The sequence below is a fragment of the Equus quagga genome, chromosome 4 (assembly GCF_021613505.1).
Source record: "Equus quagga isolate Etosha38 chromosome 4, UCLA_HA_Equagga_1.0, whole genome shotgun sequence".
Lineage (NCBI taxonomy): Eukaryota > Metazoa > Chordata > Mammalia > Perissodactyla > Equidae > Equus > Equus quagga.
In genome coordinates, this window is record NC_060270.1 from 49,811,527 (window position 1) to 49,834,682 (window position 23,156).

At 38.7% G+C, this 23,156-nt stretch overlaps 2 protein-coding genes and 1 non-coding gene across 4 annotated transcripts; 1 reads left to right on the forward strand and 2 right to left on the reverse strand.

The window, feature by feature from the left end:
* Window positions 1-2,874: 2,874 nt before the first annotated feature.
* MYNN (myoneurin) lies at window positions 2,875-18,161 on the reverse strand. Of its 2 annotated transcripts, XM_046659141.1 has the most exons (8): window positions 17,273-18,161; window positions 16,121-16,417; window positions 10,443-11,236; window positions 9,541-9,700; window positions 8,228-8,406; window positions 7,257-7,340; window positions 6,128-6,214; window positions 2,875-4,459 (listed from the first exon to the last, which is right to left on the reverse strand). In XM_046659141.1, the coding sequence occupies exons 1-8, from the start codon at window positions 17,488-17,490 to the stop codon at window positions 4,197-4,199; spliced, it is 2,082 nt and encodes a 693-aa protein (XP_046515097.1). In that variant the 5' UTR covers window positions 17,491-18,161; the 3' UTR covers window positions 2,875-4,196. The 2 variants fall into 2 exon arrangements, with proteins under 2 accessions (XP_046515097.1, XP_046515098.1); XM_046659142.1 differs by lacking the exon at window positions 7,257-7,340.
* Window positions 18,162-19,221: 1,060 nt separating this feature from the next.
* Window positions 19,222-19,294, reverse strand: TRNAV-AAC (transfer RNA valine (anticodon AAC)). The gene has a single exon. It is a non-coding gene; the product is annotated as a tRNA-Val (tRNA).
* A 1,229-nt stretch (window positions 19,295-20,523) lies between these two features.
* ACTRT3 (actin related protein T3) lies at window positions 20,524-22,535 on the forward strand. Its single transcript, XM_046659376.1, has 2 exons — window positions 20,524-20,880; window positions 21,453-22,535. The coding sequence occupies exons 1-2, from the start codon at window positions 20,681-20,683 to the stop codon at window positions 22,369-22,371; spliced, it is 1,119 nt and encodes a 372-aa protein (XP_046515332.1). The 5' UTR covers window positions 20,524-20,680; the 3' UTR covers window positions 22,372-22,535.
* The last annotated feature ends 621 nt before the right edge of the window (window positions 22,536-23,156 follow it).

Consider the following 23,156-nt stretch of genomic DNA (forward strand, 5'->3'; position numbering starts at 1 on the left):
TGCTAAGGATCAACATTTAGGTGTCTACATCAGGGCTGCCTAACTGCAAGGAGCACAAACTCAAGTCTGTTTAAGAAAAAGGGAATTAACTGTAAGCATGTAACAGGCAAAAATCACTGGTATCCAATGACAGGAAATGAAGTATAGCTGTGCCACCTCAAGAATGGGACTACAAAGCCAGCAACCATGGCCACTCCTATGTCTCATAGGGCCTCAAGTGCTTGTTCTGCAAACCTACTTCATCCCTTTGCTCTGCTCTATAAATCAGCTTTCTCTGCTTATTCATAATTTCCTTTAGACTTGGACTTGCTCCACTGCCTCTGGACCAGTTCTAAATTACCTTTTCATTTATGTGTATACCAATACCTAAGTTTCTGAATGTCACAGCTCAGATTCTTTAGGAAGAATCTAACTAGCTCAGTCTGGCTTAAGAACCATTTCTCCCTACTAAGAACTGTTCAGCTCGCTGTGGTCGCAAGTATGGAATCGTGTTACAAATGTGGCTGTCTAATCCCTGTCTTCAGCAGTCCACCGTGGTTAGGTGTGTGAGATCACGGGTTATAACCTGGCTATGTAATCCACGCCTTCAGCACAGGCTAAGGATAGAGGACTATTTCAAGTAACATGGTATACGTATATTGCTAAACATGTCTTTAACTCCTATCTCCTCTCCATTTCATACTTCCTCTCCATTCTGCCTATCTCGGTCAACTGTGTGAAAATTCCTCCCATCAGCCATCTCTTGTCTGCCCATCCAGGGGAGCAATGGCCCTTTCTCTGTCCAGTCAACTCCTGTTGACTGCTCAGCATTTCCTTTCCTGCCTTCTGCCACTGTAACACTCGACACTCTGGCTTGCTTTATTGCTAGTTATATTCAGACTTGTCTTTCCCGTTTGACTGTAAACTTAAGGGTGGAGTTTATCTTACTCATCTTTGTAGCTTTATGTATTCTGATTTCAATAATTTTCCAGCATTTGAAATACTGGCCAGATATTTTAATCCAAGTATCTGTTCACATCCACAATGTTTATTTTAGTAATTCTTCTTGAAATTAAACACCCTATTTCTGGATGGTTACTATATTTACGTGCTAATTACCTAATTCCTTAAACAAATATACCAAATCTCTCTTGAATGAATGGGGGCAGAGGTTGCAGAGAGAACAGAAGACCACATCATGGTCTTACGAAATTAATGCTCCAATAAGTAAATCTCGATATTGTTCATAAATAATGAGTAAAAATGTAGAACTGACAGAAATTGCATTAAAATACAATTTCTTTTTACTTGGTGGTATTTCTGTCCAAGTTCTAAAGACTCAAAATCTCTGGGTATAAGATGGAAAGTTATATCAAGAGCTTCATTTTTAAATGCTTCCCAAAGGAAGAACACTAAGAAATGGTTAGGATAATAGTTCTCAATGTTTGGTCTACCTTAAAATCACCTGTGGGGCTTTTCCAGTATGTACGTCCCAGAGACTGTCTGATTCAGTAGGCCTAATGTAGAGTGGGGTTTGGATGTCATTATTTTTTAAATATGTTTCTGATATGCATCAAATGTTAGAACTATTATTCTAGGGTATTTTAAAAACAAGTACATGTACATTGTCTTTATATAAGTACATTTCAACTACTCTCATTTGCACAATCTCTGTAGAATTGAAACATAAAGAACAGTGATAAACTGTTGCAATAGAACTGATAGAATCTTTTCTTTTGAAAAAATAAAACAATTTTCTAAAATTTGTCTATCAAAATCATCCTATGAAATTAAACATAAAATAAATACTATTTAAAACAGCAAAAATCACTTATATATAATCTCCTGGTTTCTTTTTAAAAAGTCTAAAATCTAACAATACGGTAGGAATAATCTAATATATAAATACAAAACAAAATTAATTTAGAAAATAGTTTGTTTCTCAGTAAGATCATCAGCATCCTAAACAGACATTCAGAAAACTTAGTAATACTTGAATAATTAAGAATAAATCTTTCCCAAAACACTGCATTGTAACAAATATACATAACAATGGACTTAACTAAAATGATAATTATGAGAGTTAGAATGATACCAGATAACAACTAAAATATATGCATATTATTATAAAAGACTAGTAGTACTATGAGAAGAATGAAAACACAGGATGGTCAGTCTTCAAGCTTTCTTTACACGTCATTCTGGAAAAGCATCAAGCCATGTCAATTTAAAATAAAATTATTTTAGCTACGAAGCAGATAATGTGATGAAGAAAAAGCACTAATAAATCAACCTTAGCTACTCCAATCCACTAACACTAAAAATAATAATTTGAAGGCTAATCTATGCAAAGGCAAAGTGCTAATTACCATATTAGAACAACTTTGGTAACTACTGCCCTCATAGAATTATGACATCACTGTAGCAGTTTTAAAAAGAAACTTTGTTCATTAGATGCTTGGATTAATGAAGGTGTGAATTAAATATAACCTCTCCATTTCAGCAGACTTCTTAAAGAGGCTGTCTTTTAATTTTCCTTAATTTCTTCACATTCCAATAAATTCCTATTGAATTTAAACCAGAATAGATTAGTTGAACATTTTATAACTTTATAAATTGTATTTAAACCCAGTATATGAAGTTAGTACACATGCAGAATTAGATTTCTTAGATAAATAAATACTAAGTTTGATGTACATTATACAAAGGCAATATTTCACTCTATTCAAGTCAGTCAATCCCACTGGTGGCAACTTATTGTGAAAATGCTGAGTGTGCTGTGAAATGGTGATGGTCGCTACAGTTTACAAGAATTAAGTAATTTTATTATGCCCTCTAGTTGCTTCCTACGACTAGGACCCAGAGAAAATATGATTAAAGAAATCAATACCAATAGAAAATACATTAACTTTATTACAGGTGTAGTTTAAAACCAGAAAACAAATAAGCAACAATTAACGCACAGCAGAAATAAGAAATAATGTCACCACAGTGTTTAATTAGCAGTATAGGAACTGACTTTGTGGAACTGGTAATTTAACGTCCAGAGATCAGGCAGCAAAATAAATCAATATGTGGGAAAAGTGGGGTGGGGAAGAATGGTAGTAAATATCAGAATAATCTGGAATTTTCTACATTCATTAGGAAGGAAGAGGACTACTGTGAAACTACAATAACAATCAAATGTGATTTAACTTATAAAATTTTAAAACAAAACTTACAGAAAACTCAAATATAAAATGTTTAATAAACAGGCTTTCCAATGTTTACTTATAATTGAAGTTAATTTCTTAACTCTTTATGTAATATAATGTATCAAATTCAGAAGCCAAGTGACTTATACTATGCATTAATTTTATATTTAAAAAATTCTTTTTAGAATTTAATATTTTAAAAAGTGCGTAACAGGTATAAGAGAGGCTTATCAAAATTTTCAAAACTCAGTATATTTTCCTTCTTTCCAGTAATCTAGAAACCTATTAAAAACATAACCTAAATTCTGAAACTGTCTTTTAAGAAGATAAAAATGCCAAATATCTATTTAAAATTCATTTTTAAAAAGTAGTCTGATAACTCAAAAGTACTGACCATTGGTTTTCTCCAGAATACTAAGTTCTAAATTAACAAAAATTTATATACAGTTTTCCAGCTTTTAAGAGAAACACTTTTTGTTTCATTAGAAAAGTGACCTCCAATGGACTATATTAACAGAGAAACAGCACAATTCTTATTCAGTACTTAGATTTTCTGAGGCAGAAATGAAATTTTATTTTTTCCTCCATAGTTTATGTGTTGGTCTATAGGGCTTAGTAACAACAACACTCTTGGGCTGAGACTATCATGGATTTTGCTTAAATTTTGAGAGGAAGAAAATTTAAAAGTCCCACAGGTCAAAATTGAATCATATAAACTGACAGATTCCACTTCAGTAAATGAAAGGCAATTCTAAAATGCAAAATAAAAATGGAATTAAGGCAGCTCTAAAAAATAATAAAACTTATCCACCCAAAATAGTGCTATTGTAGTATATTCCTTAAAAAGCTGTGTGTATAATCTAGACATAAAGGCCAAATATCAAAACAAGCATTGCACAGTTATGATGCAGCATCAGGTCACAGCTCCAATGAACGGTAATTTAATGCGAACATATGCACCTTACCAGAGAGGTTTATGTTTGCTACCAGAGACGTCTTAGCAATTCCATAATCCTCACAAAGTCAGTATAATTGCTGTAAAAAAATCAATTGTGGTTCTGAATACCCATTCACAGTTGACCTCAACAACGTATCCGATGTGGGAGACTGATTATCTGTGACAGGCAGAAGCATGTGGTGGTCCTCAGTCCCAAGTGGAAGAGCTAGTGGTAAAGTCATATCAGAAGGCTTCACATCCAAAGTTTCTGATAATGGACTTTTTTGTATGGAATCTTGTTCACTCAAGGGATGATCCTCTATACTAGAATCTAGAATTTTATCTGCACCTGAAATGGAAAGGAAAAAAATTTACACCAAATTTAAAACCAGAACAAAAACCCTGAGGTAGACTAAATCCACTTACCATTCCCAGAACTTGCGTTCCAACCTCCACACCTTTACTCACGCTGTTTCTCTTCTGATCTGCCATCCTCATTATCTACACAAATCCAGTATGGGACTCAAGACTAGGTTTGAGCACCAACTCCACTATAAAAATGGAGCTAACTGTCCTCAACTATGGTGAACTGCTGATCTATTTTATCACCCATTTGTCAATGTTTTACATAGTGCCATATGACATCCACCTGTCTTATTACTATTTCACATTCGATTTAGGTATGCCTTGAATCTTCAACTAGACTGTAAATTCCTTGAGGGTAAATGTCAAGTTATACTTCTCTAATTCCCTCAAAGTACCTAACAGTGCTATACACATAATATAAACTCTATTTGTTCATTCAATGTATTAATGAGTAGTTCATACCATTCTGTAAGTTCAAGTTCAGAGGTATGGCACTTTCAATACTTTCAGAAGTCAGTAATTCTGCTCTACAGAAGGGAGTAATTATCACACTAACGTGTAAAGATACACTTTTGCTTTCAAATTTTCCACTAGCTTCACCATGCTCTTGTCATTCCAAAGTACTGACAGGATTTCAATTTCATTATCCTCATTAGACAAAATTGTACATTTGTTTTGATAAAATTCTAACTCTCTGTTCTTGCCAGACTGCTCTTCAGTTCAACCAGCCAAGAATATAGCCTGTGCCTTCTTATCCCAGTTACTCTCTTCTTAATGTTTGCTCTGCCTGGGATGAACCCTCCCTTTCCCATCTCTGTCCTTTGAACTCATCTCCACCCTTCAAGTTCCTAAAATTAAGCCTTTCCAATCTCTCCACAGAAGGACTTAATCTCTTCTTCAGCACTTTTATGTCTTTACGATATCACACATTTTGTTCTGTGATCAGTTCTTTAGATTTCTGGTCTCCCACGCCAGACTGTAAGCTCCTCGAGGACTAGGACTACACCGTGTTCAACTTCATATACCCTGCACAGTTATGTGGACTTGAGGTATTGAACAAATGTTTGTTGAATTAATGACTACAGTTTTCTGATGTTACTAATTTAATCCTGACAATGTTTATGTTTACTATCAAAGACTATCACCTCTACACAGTTAGAGACCCAGTGTTTTGTTTCTAATCATGACAGAATATAACAGTAAGCACAGTAACTTTTCAAGGATTCATTTTAAGCAACAGACTTAAAATTCTGTAGTCTGGGTTTCCATTTTTATACATGAATGACAACAATCTGGGGCTCCCTATTTCCTCTCATATATTTCTGGATTAGTGTTCATGGTGCCCCTTTCTCCACATAACTACAGTAAACTCTACGTAACCCAGACTCTAGTATGGGAAACAGAGATAAATAGTTTGCTTATGTATTCCTTCATTCTTGAAATTATTTATAAATTAGGTTTTTAGAAGGTCAATATGGAAAGAAATTCCGAGTGAACTTATCTGCAAATTATAAAGCTACCTTCCTCATATGTGTATATCTAGTTTTTAAAAATATATATCTAATTTAAACTGTTATAATGTGCATCTCAACATTTTAAGGAATAGCACCAATATGAGAGCACTAAATTTTTCAAAAACAAAAGCATTTACCGGAATGGACTTTTGTTTTGTGCTTCTTTAAGTTTTTAATATCTGTGTAAGAATTTCCACATAATTCGCAGATAAATGGTCTTTCTCCTGAAAAACAAGTTAAAAAGTTTAAAACCTCAATATCTCAGAAGCTGCTAAGACAAAAACAGCAATGTTCATGAACGCAATGCAAACATTATTATACTGTTTAAATTTAGTTTCAAATTACCAATTTAATCACTTGATTCTAATATAGTAAAATGGAAACCTCTATACACATAGGCACTCTGTAGCATCACCATTTCAGGGAAAATTGAGCATCTTCATTAACAGAAATTTTAAACTAAAAAAAACTTACTCTTTTATTTCTATCAGTCATTTAGTGAGTGCCGATTATATGCCAGACCCTGAATAAGAGATATAGCTAGGGGGAAAAAATACATAACCATAGTTTCTGCTCTCAGGTAGCTTACAAGTTAGAAAATCCTTAAAAAATACTCACAAGATAAAATGCTACATAATTATAATTCTTCCGAAATAAGAACTGTTCAATGTTTTATAATGTAAATTAAGGAGCAGGAGAATATAGCAGTTGCCAATAAATTTATTAAATGTCTACTAGGTGCTGCTCACACTACTCTAGATAGGAATTATGAGGAATAAACTTTAAAAAGAAAAAGTCAGAACAGTACATTTTCAAAGTGGTGTTTTCCTATGTTTTAAAAATTTTTGTACATTTAATATTTTCTTCATACTACTTACATGCTTTTACAATAAACATGTATTAAAATTTATTCCTAAAACTTGCATACTGAACACTGTTTAATAAGAAAATCTGATATTGTCTTGGTATTATCTATTCTTTTTCATTTCTTGGTTTATCTGTGCAATTTAATCAAAATCATTGAAAAACTACTGATCTGGCATATTTCTTAGAAAATCTACACAATTCTTGACCAAATTTAATTCACACTCCAAACAACTAAGAAAATGAAATAAGCGAATAAAAAGTTGATATTTAAACATTAAAATACTGCTATAGGTAGAATATGACTAGATACCATATAGTCCATAATGGTTTAAAAGTCAAGGTTTACATAAGAAGAAATTAGAGAGAACAAAAAATAATACGTTCTCCCTAAACACAGACCTGTATGGGATCGAAAGTGTTTGTTGAGCTCTCCTGAGGAAATAAAACTTTTCCCACAAATACCACATATGTATGGTTTTTCACCTAGATGGAAAATAAAAGATAGCGAAGTGGTGTACTATACCAATATAATATTTATCAATTACAATAATCTAAAGTAATCTGTTCTAAAATATTTAAAGTAAAACCTCTTTATATTGTATTTTAGAGGTATTTTCAGTGTAATCCAACTTCAATGAATACTGGTAATTATTTTACATGTCATGTAACCTGATGCTTTTCATATAATCAAACTTTATTTCTGCAAATGTCCTCCTGGTGCACTAGAGTTGGGCGAGAAGTTTGATTTTTATATGATTAAAAACCTGAAAATTCATCAATCCATATTTCAATTCTTGCTATCCTCTATATTATGAAAGGGGAATAAAATCATTTAGGAAAGATCTATGAAAAAATGAACCCTACAAAAAATGAACATCTTTGAACAATGGAATTTGCTTCAAAATTGATGCTCTGCATTTGAAGTATGTTTAATTTGCAAATCTTAGAATGCCTGTGTAGGAAAAGTCCTAAGAAGTTATAAAATCAATGTTCTACCCAAACCCAGCCCCACCCCTTAACTTCACTCTATAGTTTTATCTAGGGAAAACGAAGCTTCAAGAGGCTAAGGAGTTTTTCTGAGGTCATAAAATAGGTCTCAACTCAAGTTTATAGAGTGTCAAAATTATCTGACTTTTGTATGTAAGTGACATGATAAAAAATTTCATCTACCGTGTATTATTCTAGAAAATGTCTGCTTTTATATCTAATATTTATGTGAAAATCATAAATATAAAAAGCTTCAAGAAGCACAAACACAACGTATATAACTACAAAGTCTATAATGTACTTTCTATAAAGGCTCAATTTCCCTTCTTCTTTTATTTCTAACTGCCCTCATTTTAAGCAGTCTCTCTGTGTCAAATTCTTACCTGTATGTTTTCGAGAATGAGTGATAAGAGAACTAGAGACAGCAAATGCCTTCCCACAGGTATCACACACGTAAGGCTTTTCTCCAGTATGCCTTCGAACATGATAGGTCAATGTGCTGGCTTGGGCAAATCTCTGTCCACACCTATCACAGACATATGGTTTCTCTCCACTATGCTTCCTATTAGTAAATAAATATAAAGTTATGCTGGTAAGTAAAACAATTTGGGGGTCAACCTATATAGCAAGCATTTTTCATACAATTTTTGATAAAGTATTTTATTTTATTTCATGTTAACAGACCCAGAATGTGTATTTAAACAGTTTCAATGTATACTGTCAAAAATAAATGCTTTGATTGTTATCAAAACATTAGTTCTGAGATCAGTTTAAAAAGTTTTGTCCTCATCTTTATATGGTTCTCAACTGCACCCCTAATACTGCAGGCAATTATTTTCGCTTTTTTTTTTTCTCTTCTATCCACATTCATTCTCTTGGTGACCTCATCCAATGTTAACACTTTAAATTCTATCTATATGACTGATAACTCCCAAATGTCTATCTTCAGCTCAAACCAGTTCACTGAACTCCAGACTTAGAACCACCTGTCTATTCCACATCTCCATTCAGATGTCTAACAGTCATCTCAAATTTAACAAGATCAGAACTCTATTCCTAAACTCCTGTACTCCAGCTTAAACCGCTCTATCCACAAATCTTCTCCATTTCAGTTAATGGTTATTCCATCTTTTCAGGCGCTCAGGCTCAAAACCTCAGAATCATCTTTGATTCTATGCTTGCTTGCTTTCATACTCCACATGCAATCTGTACAAAATTCTGTTTGTTCTTCCTTCAAAATATGTCTAGAATCTGACTACTACTTCTCTCTTCCACAGCTACCACTCTGGCCTGAACAATCATCACTCTCATTTGGGTTTTATCTATAGCTTCCTAAATGCAAACGATTTCCACTCCTGCAGTCCTATAATCTTTTCCTAAAATAGTAGCCAGAGTGATCCCCTTTAAATGCAAGCAAGATCACATCATTTGTTTCTCAATCTCAAGAATAAACTTTATAATGGCCTACAAAGCTTACACCATCCGGATGCCCTATCACCCTTCTGATCTTATTTCCCTCCCTCGCTTATTCCCCTCTAGCCACCATGGCTTCCTTGTGGTTCCTTGACTGTGCTACAGATAGTGTACGGTGGAACCACAACCAGAACGCTACTGTCCTGCGTTCTAAAACAGTAGTCTATTTAAGACTATGGTGAACTGCAGACTCTAAGATCAAACAACTCTTTTTGTTTTTTACCTTGCATGAATCTTGAGATTGCTAGAAGTTGCAAATTGTAAATTGCATACATCACATTTATAGGGTTTCTCCTCACCATGATGCATGCGACTATGGAAGACCAGCTGGCATTTTTGAGCAAATCCTTTATCACACAATTCACATTTGTATGGCTTCTCACCTAAAAAAACAAGTAAATAAAATTTATATTTAGAAGGAAATATTCTGTTTTAGTTGCTTAAGCCATATAAGTTTTCAAGAGTTCATCAATGGTACTAATTTTGGTATTCAGAAAATGTTAACTGCTATAAGTAAAAAGGCAAATACGATCTCTTTTTCCAGAAGGACTACTGGAAACACTGGTAGAGTTTAAAGAAATTAGGGCTTCTCAATTCACAACGGTAAAAGAGGATCAATGAGAGATATACAGATTGCATCTTAAAAAGTATAACTCTAAGTGTACCAATAAAGGTAAATATAGAGGCTGAGGAAGGAATGTATGTGCAATTGTAATAAATGTGTTCAAAAGTTGACAAAGTCTAGGAAGCAGGTGGTGAGATGGGCTGGCAAATCTGAGAAGTGGCCTGAGTTATAATTACTTTTTCTCTTGATCAGTTTTACTATCTCTGTTAAATACTTAGCAAGTTAGAACCAAGTTTGTGCTTATTTTAACTATGAGGGAAAATGGTATAAAGAGCTCATGTATTGGGACCTCAAAATATCAGTTATAATAAAACAGCATTAAATACTTGGTCCCAATTACAAAGAAATTTTCAAGTCTAATATGCTAAATACTTCTATGAATACAAGTGTTAAGCAAATTTTGGTCACAAATAGTCAACACTGTATATTAATATGTTCTCTATAAAAAATATTTCAGTCACAGTAGAAAAACAATTATATCTCCTACAAACCAGTCTTACCTGTATGAGTTCTTACATGTGTTTTCAGCTGGTTACACTGGGTAAATGCCTTCCCACACAAGTGGCAGACATAAGGTTTGACTCCTTTATGTATTCTCATGTGCCTTCTCAAGCTGCTGGCTTCTGAAAACACTTTCCCACATGTGTTACACATTGGCTTGGCTTTGGAATATCTCTGATCCAGCTCTTCCCCAGAGCTCTCCAGCTCATAAGAGTTCTTGACACTGGCGATATTAGACATAGAGTGTTCTTTGAGAGCACAGTTTGGCTGTGATTTTCCACGCTTCCGTTTTACTGTAACAGTTTGCACACTATCTTGTGTTGGAAAAGTATTTTCCACAACTGATGTCAACTCAAGTTCTGAATTATCATTTCTTGGTGCAACTTGTTCTATTCCAGGTGTAGACAATTTATTTGCATCTAGGAATAATTCAACTGATGCATTTTCTAAAATGTCACTGGGATATTGCACTGTTTTGTTCTGTCCTGTTTTCTGGGAGTTGAAGGCCTTCTTCTTTTTTTTAGTTTGAGATGACCTCTTTGCTAAAGCTCCTTGTTTAGGATTTGCCTGAACTAAATCTGAAGACGCTTCTGATTTCTCCCGACTATTATAATCTCGTAGAGTAAGAAGACAAGTCTGTTGATTCAATTCAATGTTTCCAGTAATACTAGATATCTCTGTAGAAGAGGGATTAGCAATAAAAGCAAAATCTTCCATCTTTATTTTACATTTAGTGACCACCTCTTCCACTTTGAGATAGTCAGCAGCCTGATGAATTTCTTTAACATTCCAACTGTAAGGAAACAAGGCTAAATGACAATATTCTGATCAAAGAAAAACTGTTTTTGAAACAGAGCTGCACACATATTTCAATGTCTTTTAAAGACCAAATGAAACAGAACGATGAAAAACATATAACTAAGAGAATAAATTTACAAAATTCATTCACTCAGAACAATGTTTAGGCAAAAATCTCCAGTTTTACAGAACTTGAAAAGATGAAAAATAGTGGTTATTCATAGCTACCCACATACCACTACAGAAAAATAAAATGATAAAATTTCTGCCTGTTTTAAAAAACACTTGGAACACAAAAGTAGCTGCTGGCAACTTACTGTCTCCTCCCATTCATCCCGGGGCCTCTTCGGATAGCAACCAACTTTTCTGGATTGGCAACAGGAGGAGTCTAAAAAAAGTGTTTCCTATTATCTTCCTCTGCTTCCCTGTGAGGGACTTTAACTATGCTTCTCAAACTTTCCTGTGCACGTGAATCACCCAGGGACCGTGTTAAATGCAGACTCAGATGCAGTAGGTCTTTGGTGAGGCCTGAGACTCTACATTTCTAACAGACTTGCTGGTGTTGCCAGTGCTGCTGGTGCATCACTCACACTTGGAGGAACAAGGTTTTAGAATGCGCTAAGTTCCTTCTAGCAACCCTCCCATTGTTTTGTACGTGATACTCAATCCAAGTTAGCTGGAGAGTTTGTCATGTTAGATTTATATAGAAAGACTCAAGTAACCTTGTTCAACATTTAATATTTACTGGGCATCTGCCATGTGTGGTACTAAGAGGGATATTAAGAAATATCAAATAGTCCCTGCTGTCCAGACGTTCACAATGTAGGGAAAGGTGGTCTGATTACTCTAGCAGTGGCTCTGGCATTACCAGCTGAATTAATTAGGGTAAAGCAGCATTTTGGCTGCTTCAATTTTCTTAGCTGTAAAATCAGAGTTCAGTTGGTATTAACACTAAAAATATAACCCTTTTATTTATTTAAGAATGGATACACACACACAACACACCCATACACTCCCTCAAGTAACTTTCCTACTTGCCATTTTACCCAAGTTTTAATTCTTCAGGAAAAAAAAATCTCTCTTTCCCCTCTTGATTATATGTATGAGCCAGAAAAAGGTTTTAATCATAGCTGATAATATAAACATAGTGCTATTAATACATTTTTATTAAAAAAAGAGAGTAAAATTTGAAAGAAAATTAAAAATAACTAGGGGCCGGCTCCGTGGCCGAGTGGTTAAGTTCGCGCGCTCTGCTGCGGCGCCCCAGGGTTCAGATCCTGGGCGCAGACATGGTACTGCTTGTCAGGCCATGTTGGGGCGGCGTCCCACATCCCACAACTAGAAGGACCTGCAACTAAGATATACAACTGTGTACAGGGGGGGTTTGGGGAGATAAAGCAGGAAAAAAAAAAAAGATTGGCAGCAGTTGTTAGCCCAGGTGCCAATCTTTAAAAAAAAAATAAAAAAAAATAACTAGTGTTCTGAACCTCTCAGATCTTTGAGAGTATATTACAGAATCTACAAATCTCTACCCATTTTCTCATCATCTAATTAAACCTGCTTGCCTCAAGTGCCACCTGTATGTTTCCTTTTTTAAAATTTAGCATTACAATGGCTTTTTAAAAATTGTCTTTTATTATACACATAATCATTTTTCAGCGATTAAGTAGATGTACAGGTTAGTTTGGAAACCTAATCACATGTTATGGGAACATTTTATTCTCTGGGAAAAGCTCCTAAACACACTACAAATAAACTTTTGGAACATAATCTGTTTGCAAATTGAGTCTTTCCCCTAGATAAGAAAACATACTTAAGATATTCTTTTCTTACGGTCTTTGGCTATAATTTTGGAATATATCACGAATGATTTTTTAATCAACTTAATTCTCCATTTGCAAAGATATAGAACAAATGCCCCAAATATAAATACAATCTTATTCATCTTTTATACAAAATGTTTTCTGCATGTATATAGCTTTGTCACACTCTCAAAATATGTTTCTTCTTAAGCATTTTTAATTTTCTTACAGAATCTACTATTAAATTACAATAAATGAGAGACACGACTACAACAAAAACCAAATTTACTCTATCACTTATTATACTTAGGTCTCAAATTATAATTGCGCTTAGTACTCCATGAAATGAACCACCAAACAGATAACAAGGTCAGGCAGCCTTTAAGAGCAATACAAACTTGCACTGAGTCACACACTAATTGCTCAACACAGAAACAGTAATTCATAGCAATTATTTATCTATCTCATAGACAGCCTGTAATCTCAGTTACAGCTAAGAGAACCAATCAGCATTTGTTTCTGTCAATAAGTCATTGGCCTCTGTTTGCAAGCATGAAGTTACAGTGCTTGCAAACTGCTTTCACCTTTTGAACAGTCACTGAAAGTCATTTAATTACAGATTGCCAGGTAGACGGTTATATGCTTTATATAAGACGGTCTTTTAATCCTCAGGACATGCCTATGAAATCTATTATATCCTCATTTTACATACAAACGAAGGAGCAGAGGTCCAAAGAAATTAAGTATCTTGTCCAAGATCAGAGTGTTAGAACTAAGATTTGAGCAAGGTAACCTGGCTCCTGAGTCCATTTAATTCTCTATTATTCCATTTTCTTAATCACTAAGTGGTAAAGGCTTTCTAGTTTTGGTATAAAACTTCTCTTACACTTTTGAGTGGGCTCAAAAAATTAGCTCCCCAGCAAAGATAAGTACCAAAAAAGATGAGCAAGGGCCAGCCCAGTGGCACAGGGGTTAAGTGCGTATGCTCTGCTTCTTGGCGGCCTGGGGTTCGCCAGTTTGGATCCTGGGTGCAGACATGGCACTGCTTGGCACACCATGCCGTGGGAGGCATCCCACATATAAAGTAGAGGAAGATGGGCACGGATGTTAGCTCAGAGCCAGTCTTCCTCAGCAAAAAGAGGAGGAGTGGCGGCAGTTAGCTCAGGGTTAATCTTACTCAAAAAAAAAAAAAAAGATTGAGCAAAATGTCTGGCTCCTTCACATTGGTTCTTTGCATGAAGGCTCCAAATAAGGTGCTCTTCAGTGTGTTCAAATCAATTCAAGATTTTTCTGGCAAAATTAATTGAGAAAGGGAGACCACTAAATTGAAGATCAACCAAAATACACTGGTTTTGTTGTTACTTTATATAATGTATTTTAAATCTTTAGCTGAGAGGCACTTGTATAATCAACTCGTCAGTAAATTTATCATGTGAAATTAATCTACGATACTGCTTTGTTCCTTTAACTGACTTATACAGAACTGACTCAAAGATTTCATTACAGCAAAATTTAAAAATAATTCCAAAATAGCATGAATGTTTCCTGTTCAACAGGATTAAGGAACATCCTGATTCTAGGTTGTTAAAGACGTATGTTTCCATGATAAGCTGCAATGTAAAAGAGAAGGAAGAACTGTGCTTAATGTGGAGGTGCATTACCTATAGAGAGCATCTGGAAAAGAACGGAAGAGCATTTATCAAAATGTTAGTAGTTATCAGTGGGTGGCAGAATTTCAGGTGTTTCCTTTTCGTTTTTTCCTAATTTTTCTCCAAGAAATGCGGAATTAAAGGGGGAAAGGAGGATAGAGAGGAGAAAATAAAGGAAGGAAACTAATGTTCATTAGGAGGTGGGCCTTCAAGTAAATCCTCTATCTTCACAATAACACCAGGGTAGTTGTTATCATCTCATTTTTACAGATGGGGAAACTGAGGCCCAGAGGGGTTGCATCTTGCTCAAAGAGACACAGTGACTGACAGGCAAGATCTAATTCTAAGCCCATAATCTTTCCATGTCAGAAGATTAAGATCTATGTATGTTCACACTCTCATAAAAGCTGGAAGAAAGAAGACAGGAGTAATTTGATTGGTTCCTCTTTCCTTTTATCCTCTCCACTATTCCGCCCACAACTAATAAACGCATTGGTATTAATCTCATTACACAGTTCATTATGTATGGGAGACACGGTGCCTACACTATCAGGTTCCTCAGAACCTACTTTTTCCCCCTTCCCAAAGCCCCAGTACATAGTTATATATCCCAGTTGTAAGTTCTTCTGGTTCTTCTATGTGAGCTACCACCACAGAATGGCAACTGACAAGTGGTGTGGTTCTGCAACCAGGAAGCGAACTCAGACCGCCAAAGCAGTGAGAATACCAAACTTTAACCACTAGACCATCAGGGGTGGCTCAGAACCTACTTCTTGTTAGTGCAGTGAGAGCATTAAGCATCTTAGAGAGGCATTCTAGCACCTTGAACCTGACTTAAGCATTAGTACTCATAGCTTTACAGACATAACAGGAGTCACTGCCATCTACATTCCAAAGAAAGTTCTTTTCCTGGATCAAGATCAGGAAGAGGTCTTTCACACTGCTATCTATCGTTGGAAATGGGAGCACTATTAAATGAACACAGAGGTTCTTCCTTCTTTCTCCATCTACACTCACCCACCCCAAAGATCTTAAGAGGCAGGGAATAGAGGGTGAGGGGAAGAGAAGATCAGAGGAACATAAAGACCAAAAAGCAAGGGGAAACTGGAATTCACTTAGAACTCATTGTGTTTGATCTTCAAGTTTACATAGCTGAAATCCCAGGCTTTGTTTCAGCAGATAAATCAAATGTGTCAGAAACAAGGCTTTAATCCTATTAACATCTGTGTTTTTTGTGCTTAAAAAAACGTAGTCTGTTCATTCCAAATCAGTGATACTGACTTCTTTATTGAAACAAAACAAAAATATTGTGTGCATCAACATTCGAAGACTCTGAGTTCAGGGACTGACTGGAAAAAACACAAATCTACTTTAGCTCTAAAGACTATTGACTAGCTTTTATAAGTGAAAATAAAATGTGTACTTTACCTGTCAAGATTTAAAGTTCCTGTGTATATAAATTCCAACAGTTTCTGAAATCCATCAGCCTTCACCTGACTCTGATCAAGAAAGACATTGTTCTCAGAAGTGCTTCTGTAGATCGCACCAAAATACTCACTGAACGAGGCAAGCACATTCCTATGAGCTTTAAACTGGAATTCCCCAATCACTACGGTGCAGTCACAAAGAAAACCTGCTTCCCGTTGTTTGTTCAGTCTCTCTAAAAGGTGCTCACAGTGGTGCGAATACTGCATTTTGATATCAGAATGGAATTTTACCCTTGTTCTAAATAAAAGACAAAAAGAAATAGTAAGTCAGTTTAACCCTAAGTTTTCATCAAACATTTCACTCAAGCAATTGGTGAGGGGAGAAGGGACACAGAACAGAACACGAACAAGTCTAAAATCAGTTCTCATCTTATCCCCCACAAAAATTCCTATCAAACAGATATGGCTAAAAATGCCGACGGGGTAAGTGCTTTTCTATCTTCGATTCATCTAGGCCAACTAACACAATCCTTTGGATAGGTCAATAAATGGCGAGGACTAAAAACATTTCATGAGCTGGAAAAAAAGGACCGCAAAATTTCACGCTTTTGCATCAGCTGAATCTTCAAATTTTCAAGCTCAGGAGGCATGCATATGTTAAGGAAAAAATTAACAAACCACTAAGACATGATTCCCTGGGACAGATGGGGAAAGAACACGGTACGAGTCTTTAAAAGTGCTTTCAAGTCACTGAAACCTGTTAGCTTCCGCGGTGCACAGCTGCTTCCAAACGCGAGGCGGGTGGCCAGGGGGCGGAGAAAGAGCACGGCCAAGAGTTGTCAAACGTTCTGTCACTCGCCCCGAGGAGGCCACACCCTCCTTCCCCCGCTCCACTTGAGGTGGCATCGAAGAGTGACAACCAAAGCCGGTCTCTCCCGGCTTCGGCCGCTCTGCCCTTCGCCCAGCTCCCACTCCTGCGAATTCCCACAGCGCAGGTTGCGGCCAAGGCCAGCACCGGGGGCTGCCTCACCCGAGCTTCCCACGTTAACACCTTCGCCCCGACCTGAGCTCGAACCCCAAGGAGCCTGCGCCGCAGTGGCCCGGGGTACGGAGAGAGCGGGGATGGCGGGCGCGGGGTGAAGATAGAACTCACCTATAACAACCCAAAGGGGTACACAGTTTCTTCACTCTCTCTCCGCCATCTTGGAAGGACGTCACCGCGCCACGCTCCGCCTCTCCCTTCTTCCTCCACGGCGACGTCACCTCCGGCTCCGGGCGTCCCGTGGCAACGCAGGAGGCTCTAGGACCGTGAAGGTCCGACGCGGGCCTGGGCGAAACAGCCTGGCCCATGGAGACCCCCCGCGCTGGCATGCCTGGGGCCCACGGAAACAGCAGGCATCATGGGCGCGAGGGCTAAGGGCTCACTCACAGCGCCCCTTCTGTCTTCCTCCTTCTGAGCATTCGGCTCGGCCGACAGTCAGCATCTCTCACTCGGCCCGCGCTGAACCGCGGACCTCTTCCCAGGAGCCCAGTTTTGCACTGCATGCTGGGGCTTGTAGTTGCTCGTCTTCTCCCGTCATCCTCCCCTTCTTCAGGGCCCCACGAGTGGGAGCAGCTGCTTTGTGTTCTCCAGCTCTCGATCATGGGGAATTTTTGAGCTGAAGCTGATCACCCCTTCTTAGTTGACGAACCCGAAAGCTCTTGGGACCCCCCTGGGTTTTGTCTGCATTAGCCAACAGTAGCCCAGTTTCCAGGATACCCTTACCTGGAGATAGAAGTCTGAGACGCACAAAAGCGGAGCAAAGCAGCAGCGCACACTGAGCACGCGCAAGGTTGGAGGAAGGTGGGCTTTATACCGGAAAAGGTTCTCCTGCGTCTGGACCAGAAAAATTTTAATACAATTATTTACATCGAGTTCAGATTTTGTGCAGTGAAAGAAGATGTCAGTTATCCGCATAATGTACAAAAGGCGCAGAAATAGTAAGATCAGTCGTGCTGATATATTAGGGTGGATTCTTTACTAGTACCCGCACAGTATAAATCACAGAAAACCAAAACTTCAACGTTTTTTCTTGTTAAAAGTTGTGTCAGGACCATAGGAAATTTACTCGCGACTTTATTTTAAAGGACAGTCTCAACTTGAATTTATTCTTTTCTTTTCTCCTGAGATTTTTCCACCAGATTCTGTTTGCTCTCTTTATAACTTCTTTCCTCTCAGCAAGAATCCTATTTGTGAATAAAACCACAAACTGTTGTTTATCAGAAAAACAATTAAAAAATTTGAGGCTGGTTCTTTCTTGATTTCATCTTTCTAATTTTCTTTTTGATCTCACTTTTATTTTTGTTGGAACCCTTTTCGGTAATTCATTAATTCAGAAATATGAGTCTGTACCAGGTGTCAAGCATGACGCAAGTATATAGAATAAGAATAAAACATGGTCTCTGGCGTTTAGAGAAATCTGCAATCTCAAGGGGAAAACAAATGGAAAACCAAATGACTTGCAATACAAAGTGCTCAGGAGGCGACAGGGCTATTTTTATAGTGTTTGGTCTCCCTTTCTGGGGTGTACGTTACATTATTTTTTCAGTATCAGGTTGTGAGTTGAATAAAAAAAAAATTCTTTTGAAGTCTCGGGCACTTCCACGTGGCAAGCCGTCAATAAAAACATTTGGGAAACAGATGAAATGACACCCAAGTTTAAAGTTCAAATCCCCAAGGTTCTGCAAGTTACTATCAAGCTTATGTCTTTTATGAAATCTTGCCGTTTGGGATAACATGGATGGACCTTGAGGGTATTATGCTAAGCAAAATAAGTCAGGTGAGAAGGGCAATTACCATATGACTTCACTCGTATGTGGCAGGTAAACATAGATGTGGAGAACACATTGGTGGCTACTGTAGGGGAAGGGGGCGGGGGAGGGCAAAAGGGGTAAAGAGGCAAGCGTGTACGGTGTCGGATAGCAACTAGATTTTGGTGGTACATGATGCAGTCTATATGTGTCAAGATATGATGTACACCTGAAACTAAAAAAAACGATTGTGTCTTTACTTAAACAGCCAGCGTGATTGATGAATATCCCATCATCCAGCTAGGAAAACGTTGTTTCCGCCCGGTTTCGAACCGGGGACCTTTCGCGTGTTAGGCGAACGTGATAACCACTACACTACGGAAACCCAGCTGGTTGTAAACCCTTAGAAAGTTCTGATATCGATACTGTAAGTGAAGTTCACAAGCTCTTCATGTCGAGTTAAACAAGGTTAATGTAGTTTTTAACAGAAAGAAAACAGAAAAGGGAAAAGAACCATTTGTCCAATTGAACATTGCTACTATTTCAAAAGTTGGAATGTGTGCACTTTTTTTTAAAGCCTCTTGGGTACCACTGTAGAAATCAAGCGCCCGCTAGTTGCCCTTCCTTCGGGTACCCATTCTTTTATGGGAAAGAAGTCTTACGTATCTTTTCCCCGCGTCGGGATGCAGAGAGTCCCCGGCGAGTTGCGGGGTGTCGGCGGGCCGCGCAGCACCAAACCCCGGAGCTGTTACTCGGTTAGCGAGAAAGCGGCTCTTTCAGCCTCTGGTGGAGAGAGACGTGTAAATAGCTTTTGAATTTCCTCCCTGCTTCTGTAGACCAGCCAGAGGTTCTAACTTGCGTGTTTGTTTTAAAATCCTCAGAGTGTGCAAATTGAGGGGGTAAAAAAAATCAGACACCTAGATGCAGTTTTTGGCACACGATGTACTTAAATTTTTCTAAGCCTGAACTTCATTTAACCGAAGGACTATCACTTTGCCTGCAGAGGCAGACACGTTCTTATGTCGAGACCAAGAATTTTTAGAGAAAGAGAATGAGCTTCCGTATTACACGGGGGGATATCCCGATGAGATTGCTAAAAAAATTAAAAAGCGAGATGCTGCCCTTTTGGTTTTGAGTACATTTTGCTTAGAAACCACAGAAAAGAAACACAACAAAGTATTGCCCAGTATATAGAGACAATAATAAAAGTATTTAAAATCAATTTAAATCCTAGCATTTTTTTCCTTTCTCTTTTTAGAAGTTGACGAGGGTTTCAGAAGCACAACTTTTCTTGTCAAATCTTTCCACCTTTTCCCGGTTTTAAGGGAGCATTCCAGAGCTTCTCTCAGGCCCCAGAACAAACATCTATTAACCAGAATTCAAAGGCCTTGGGAAATAAAACTGTTTTTATGGCTCATCGAGCTGTTAGAGAAAGCCTCTTGTGAAGGGTTAGGTTTGTATCTTTGGGGAGGAAAATCAGTGTTGTTGATAGTGGTATTCCCGGCTTCCCAGGGGTGGGGAGAGGCCCAGCCCCCACGAGCACGTCGCGCCCGCAGAGTCCAAGGTGCCTGGGCTCCCTGGCCCCCGGCCCGCACCAGCCAGGCTCGGCGGGGCCCCGCCAGGGCCTTTGTGACGCGGCGTTCCAGGTGGTGGGCCCCGCGCATCCCTGGGGCCTGGCAACACCGCCGGGGGCTGCGCCGAGCGCTGTCCGCTCTCCCCGCGCGGCCTGCAGCCGGGGCGGCCGCAGCGGCCGGGCTCCGGAGGCGGCGGCATGAGCTACTACCAGCTACCGGTGGTGATCGATAATGGCTCGGGAGTGATCAAGGCGGGCCTGGCCGGCTCCCGGGAGCCCCAGTTTGTCTACCCGAACATTATCGGCCGCGCCAAAGGCCACAGCGGGTCGGCCGAGGGCGCGCTGGAGGTGTGCGTGGGCGACCAGGCGCAGGACCGCAGAAGCTCGCTGTCCATCAGGTACCGCCGTGCCCCCGCAGGCAGGGCCGGGGTGCAGCGGAAGGAGCGAGAGCCCAAGGGAGGGGCGCAAGGATGAGAGACAGCACCAGGGGCGACCAGCAGGAAGGTCACAGCCAGCCTGCGTTAGTGCAAACGCGCGGACCCCAAATCTCAGAGGGTACCAAACATCTAAAGAGGGAACATTGCTTGCTCTCTGCGTCTACACAAATGTATCCAAACGTGTAAAGTTATCGTTCATAAAATACGAGTTCATTTAATAATGTTACTTAATTCAAGGTACCTTTGTCATTAGGGTTATTTTCTTCAATTAATTGATGCTAAAACTGCACTATTGTGTGAAGATTTCCCTTTTTTTTTTTTTTTTAAAGTCAAAAGGGTCTTCGGAAGGGGGTAAATGGAAAGCAAGGAAAATTGCAGAGGAAGGTAGTTGTGCTAACTATTCTCTGAGAGAGTGTGGTAGTCCCTCCCTATAAAGGGATACTGGTAATAAACATGGGGATTAACTCAGGTTTGAGCAGAGTAGAAACTAGAAGAGTTAAAAGTTGCTATTTATCTTATTGCTCTTCCTACAGCTACCCAGTGGAGCGTGGTCTCATTACTTCCTGGGGAGACATGGAGATCATGTGGAATCACATGTATGACAATAACCTGAAGCTAAAGCCCAGTGAGGGCCCAGTCTTGATTACAGAGCCAGCCCTGAACCCACTGGCCAAGCGGCAACAGATCACTGAAGTGTTTTTTGAGCAACTGAGGGTTCCTGCCTTCTATATGTCCATCCAGGGGGTGCTGGCTCTCTTTGCTGCTGGCCTCACAACTGGCTTTGTGCTGAATTCAGGTGCTGGGGTTACCCAGTGTGTACCCATCTTTGAGGGTTACTGTCTGCCTCACGGTGTCCAGCAGCTATTCCTGGCAGGCCTTGACCTCACCAACTACCTCATGATGCTGTTGAAGGACCATGGCATCATGCTGCTTAGTGCTGCGGACAGAAAGATTGTTGCAGATATTAAGGAAACCTCTTGTTACGTGGCGATGAACTTTGAAGAGGAAATGGCCAAGAAACCTGATTCTATAGAGAGAGTCTATCAACTACCTGATGGGAAGATGATCAAGCTCCATGACCAGCTCTTTCGTTGTCCAGAGGCCCTCTTCTCTCCACGTCTCATGAACCTTGAGAGCCCTGGCATCGATAAGATGTGCTTCAGCAGCATAATGAGATGTGACACAGATCTGAGGAATTCCTTTTTTTCCAATATTATCCTTGCTGGGGGATCAACTTCTTTCCCTGGTTTAGACAAGCGGCTAGTGAAGGATATAGCAAAGATGGTGCCTGCCAACACCCCTGTGCAGGTGATAGCTCCCCCAGAAAGGAAAATATCCGTGTGGATGGGAGGCTCTATTCTTGCATCCCTGTCTGCCTTCCAGGACATGTGGATCACTGATGCAGAATTTAAAGAAGTTGGACCCAACATAGTACACCAAAGATGCTTCTGAATACACATAAAATGGCTAGAGGAAAATGTTTTGAGTATATGTGACAGAAAACTTTTGGGAATTAAATGTTTCTGGGAGAACAAAGTATTTCAATTGTTGGAATGTTCATGTCTCTAGTGCATTTCTATAATGGGAGAAAATTATGGTGAAGCAGTCAAACAACATGTTTATTGGGTAGAACCAAATTAAACGCTAGAGGAAACATTATTCTTGACCTCGGAGATCTTACATTTCCCTTGGAGAGACAGCAATTTGTAGTACGAAATAATATGTGCCAAATGGGTGATATAGATTTAATTTTGTCGGAGTTTATGGAAACAAGGTTGCTATGAGGAAAGATTTCGTAGCTGAGGTGTGCCATCATGGATGATAGATGGGGGTGGGGGGGGAGGGGAATCCAGAAAAGCATAATGGAAATAAGCAAGGGACTAGAGTTGAGAATGAACAAAGCATATTCAAGGCGTGTTTAATACACCAGTTTTGCTAAAATGAAGACTTATATAGAGCAGACTAAGCAATGACTAGGAAGGCAAATTAAGGTTTTGTTCAGTGTCCTAAGGCAAAGGGGAACAAGTAAGGACTTCAAAGCAGGAGACATAAGGAAATTAAGTTAAGATGAATGTGGCGGTAGTTTGGAGGATAAGCTGGACTGGGAAGGCCCTGGAGATGTGGTGATCAGTTAAAAAGTTACTGCTCTAGATATAAAGCAGTCAAGTCTTACACTCAAGATTATAAGCAGAAGGAATTAAGAAATTATGAAAAACTGACAAGTCTTGGTGCTTAAT